The 3518-nt window shown below is 55.4% G+C and overlaps 2 protein-coding genes across 2 annotated transcripts, besides 4 other annotated features; one reads left to right on the top strand and one right to left on the bottom strand.

Annotated features, from left to right (window-relative positions):
• Positions 1–76: 76 nt before the first annotated feature.
• Positions 77–844, bottom strand: Tco025E_08019 (uncharacterized protein; the record flags this gene model as incomplete). The annotated part of the gene is made up of 1 exon (XM_029374876.1): positions 77–844. The coding sequence occupies one exon, from the start codon at positions 842–844 to the stop codon at positions 77–79; it is 768 nt and encodes a 255-aa protein (XP_029224977.1).
• Positions 845–1189: 345 nt separating this feature from the next.
• Positions 1190–1235: a sequence feature (A-rich).
• A 622-nt stretch (positions 1236–1857) lies between these two features.
• Positions 1858–1889: a microsatellite.
• A 29-nt stretch (positions 1890–1918) lies between these two features.
• Positions 1919–1958: a microsatellite.
• A 37-nt stretch (positions 1959–1995) lies between these two features.
• Positions 1996–2034: a microsatellite.
• A 95-nt stretch (positions 2035–2129) lies between these two features.
• On the top strand, positions 2130–3518 carry Tco025E_08018 (PE-PGRS family protein; the record flags this gene model as incomplete). Its single annotated transcript, XM_029374875.1, has 1 exon — positions 2130–3518. A coding segment is annotated over one exon (1389 nt), but the record flags the coding sequence as incomplete, so codon positions are not given.

Raw genomic sequence — 3518 nt, 5'->3', positions numbered from 1 at the left:
CGGTTGCTCGCTGGAAGGAGCGGTGCTCCCGACCGGAGCCGGCGGAGGCGGCAAGCTGAGGCCTCGCCAGGGCAGTTTACGCCCGCGCCCCGCCAGTTCTCCGGTTGCGGTGGCGGATGGCCAACCGACCGCCACAAAGGAGCGCACCGACACCTGGGCGCGAGCGTGCGCCGCCAAGTCTGATTTCCCTTTGCGGAGCTCGACGCTGCATCGCGGGAGATGCGTCTCCGGAGTGCGCCGGGGCCGGGCTTCGCTTCACTGCGAAGCCCGGCGACAACTGCCCCTCGCCCCCCGCAAAGAATTCGTGGCTGCGTTCAACAGAAGCATCAGCGACGGTGGCGTTCCGGCCTCCTGGAAAGCGGGCATTGTGACTATCGCACTCCTCAAGCCTGGGAAGCTGGGCAAATGCTTCCCACCTTGCTTCGTCCCGTCGCCCTCGCCAGCTGCCCGCGTAAGCTCGTGGAAAGAATTGAGGCACGAAGCATCCGCGGCACAGTTGAAGCCCAACTTCCTCCCCAGCAAGCTGCTTTTCGCCCTGGTCGCCCAATGCTGGGTCCGCTGACTCGCCTGATTGCACGGACCATTTCACCGTGGCAAGCGGGAGAAGGCCGGTGCGGTGCTGGTGGGTCACGCTAGGGCCTTCGGCTCGGTTGATGACGGCCTCAGCGGAATGGGTGTAAACGTAACGAGGCGTTGCCTTCTGTTCCCCGCTCCTTATAGCTGCTTTTTCGTTAAGCGCCGCCTTGCTCTCCTTCCCCCTCCTTCCACGAGAGAAAAAAAAAGTCCGGTATTGTTGTATTCTGATCTCTTTTTTTTTTTTTTGGGGGGGGGGGTCGACCCTCATAGCTGTCACCGGCACTGATATTGATTTTCGTTTTCCGCCGCTTCCATGGTTCGACCGTCCGGTTGTGTATGTATCTTTCCTAGGAAACCAGGACTACTGTTGAGGCAACAAAAAAAGAAATAAATAATAATGCCACCTATCACATATATTTCCTTAATTTCCGGACTATTTGTGATTACTCTGTGAAGTGCTTCTTGATGGAGGCATATATATATAAATATATGCTGTTTGCATGTGGGTGTGGCTGTCGCTGCGCCGCTTGTGCTTATAGCTTTTTTGTGCCCTCGCCTATAGAGAGGCGGGAAGGAGAGACGTTGCCAAGTGAAAAGGGGCTAACTGAGCGATTTTCCGTTCGGTTTTTGTTTCTTGTTATTCTTCTTTATTTCTGTTTGCTTATTTATATCTTTACTTACGTGATGAATTCTGTCTGGATGCCCCTCTCTTTATCTCTCCCTTGCGGTGCCGGCGTGCGTGTGTGTCTGTGCATGTGTAGCTTCTTGGGACTGCTGAGCCGCTTTTCGCCGTTACTTCGATTTTGCGTACTTAGCGACTTGTGTTGCGTTGTTGCCCGTCCTCCCTCTTGCGCCCCCCAAGTCTTTTGTCTGGGTAGGGAGAGGAGGGGGGACGCTCCGCGACGCGGCGGAAGTGACAGAACTTAAAATATAAGGCTTGGCGCACATGCGCGTGTGTATGCAGCGCCTGATTTTCTTCTTGCTTGCGAATGTGTGGGCGTGTGGGGAAGGGAGGGACGAAGGAATGGATGGAGCACGGTTATGGGTGGCACATCACTGCATTCACAAGGATGGCACATGAATCGGCAAACGCAAGTTGTGCTCCGCGAAGAAGCTAGCCCATTGTCCCAGTGAAGTGGCAAACACGCACCTCCCTCCGTCCCTCCGTCCACATGCAGGCGCGCGTGTATCTGAATCTGTGTGTCTTAGTCTTTCTCTTTTCTTCCTATCCGTATGTCATCGAAGACGTGTCGAATAATAACGGCGTTTTCTCCATTAGTGTTTGATTTTTTTTATTTTATTTTGTGTTTATTCTGCTATTTCTTGCGCAGGGCGAGTGAACGTTATTTGTTTTTGTTTTTGTTTTTGTTTTTTGTTGTTTTGCCTCGATGTGTGCCTCTGCGGGTGTTTGCGCTCCCATCTCTCGCTCTCTCTCTCTCTCTCTCTCTCTCTCTCTCTGGGTGAGCGTCACCCTCCTCTGCCTCCCAGCCAGAGGCAATTTCCTCGCGGTGAAAGGACGGCACGGGGTGGCGCCGAAGTGGAGGCGGGAGGCAATGCCGCTCAGTAAGAAGGGCGCATTCGTCATGCGCGGCGACTCGCCAGAGCCGTTCCGAAGGAAGTCTGGGAAGTGGTTTATCGGGTCGCTCTCCGTCTTCGCCCGGAGGGGGTCCGCGAAAGCCAGCACGCGGGAGTCGACCGAAGCCAACCCCCACTCCCAGCCGCCCCCGAGTCGCGACTCAGCGCGAGCCGAAGCGGGTGATGCGGACAAAACACAAAAGCAACTCGTCCAGGAGGAGGCTGAGAAACGCACCCAGAACGCGTCTGAGCTCATAACTGCATCTTCCCCACAGGGCACTGATGATGATGGGAAAGGGAATATTAATAGAAGCATGCCACCTGAAGGTGCGAGCCCCCTGCAAGAGGAGCTCTACGCTGAAATTGACATCGATGATAATGAGCCTAGTCAACAAGACCTCCCCTCTGGTGCAATGAATCCTGGCAGTGATCCTAAACCCCTCATCAATACACGCACACTGAATCCGGCGGCTTCAGACAGCAGCGGGGAAAATGGCAGTGCTACGACCCCCGCGTTGGAGAAGAGTGGCGTCTACGACATGATGGATTCCACTGACCTCACAAAATACACAAGCAGCACGTACGACATTGGCGCTGAGCGGGATTCCACAGAAGATATAAAAAGCATGTACGGCATGGGGGTTGACCAAGGTCCCGCAGCCACTGCGAGCAGCACGTACGGCATGGAGGGCCCATGGAGGAATTCCATATATGACGTGGGAAACTTCGCTTTAAGCCAGCATGAGGAACAACCTGTTACTCTTCATTCTGAGATCAATTCCTCCGCAATAGACCAGAGGGTTCCCGAGCCCAATCAGCATTTAACACGCGTACCAGCATCAGCAGTTCCAAAAAGTATTTATTGCAAAATAGCCACAGACTTTCGTGATGCTAAGAGTGAGACCAAGAAAGGGTTGGAGACTGCCTCGAAGCCGAAGGAAGACGAAGCCGTGAAAAAGGACAGCAAGCCCCCGACGACTGCAAGGCCGACTGAGCTCAACGACAACGTTCACTCCTTGGTGGTTGTGAGCGACACCGCCGCCTCCGCTGTCACGGAGAAGGAGACCGAGAAGAAGGTGTCAGTGAAGGACACTGACGGCAAGGTGGTCGAGTACGAGGCGGACGAGCTGCTGCGGGCGAGCAAGGCGACCGTGGAGAACTCCGCGCTGCTGCAGGTGCTCCGACAACAGGTGGAGGCGGGCCACCACTGTGCCGTGATCCTGGCCAACGGCAAGCAGCAGGGGCCGGTGAGCCTGAGCGTTGCGCAGGCCCTCTTGAAGTCCGTCATGGCTGCGCTCAAGAAGAATGAGGAGGAGAAGGGGATCAAGTACGAAGTCCAACTGACAGCCGCCGCGATGCCCTCGGTC

This window comes from Trypanosoma conorhini (assembly GCF_003719485.1).
Source record: "Trypanosoma conorhini strain 025E chromosome Unknown Tco_14.4_contig_00683, whole genome shotgun sequence".
NCBI lineage: Eukaryota > Euglenozoa > Kinetoplastea > Trypanosomatida > Trypanosomatidae > Trypanosoma > Trypanosoma conorhini.
Note: the sequence above shows the minus strand (reverse complement) of the source record. Positions and strands in the feature narration are given on the sequence as shown.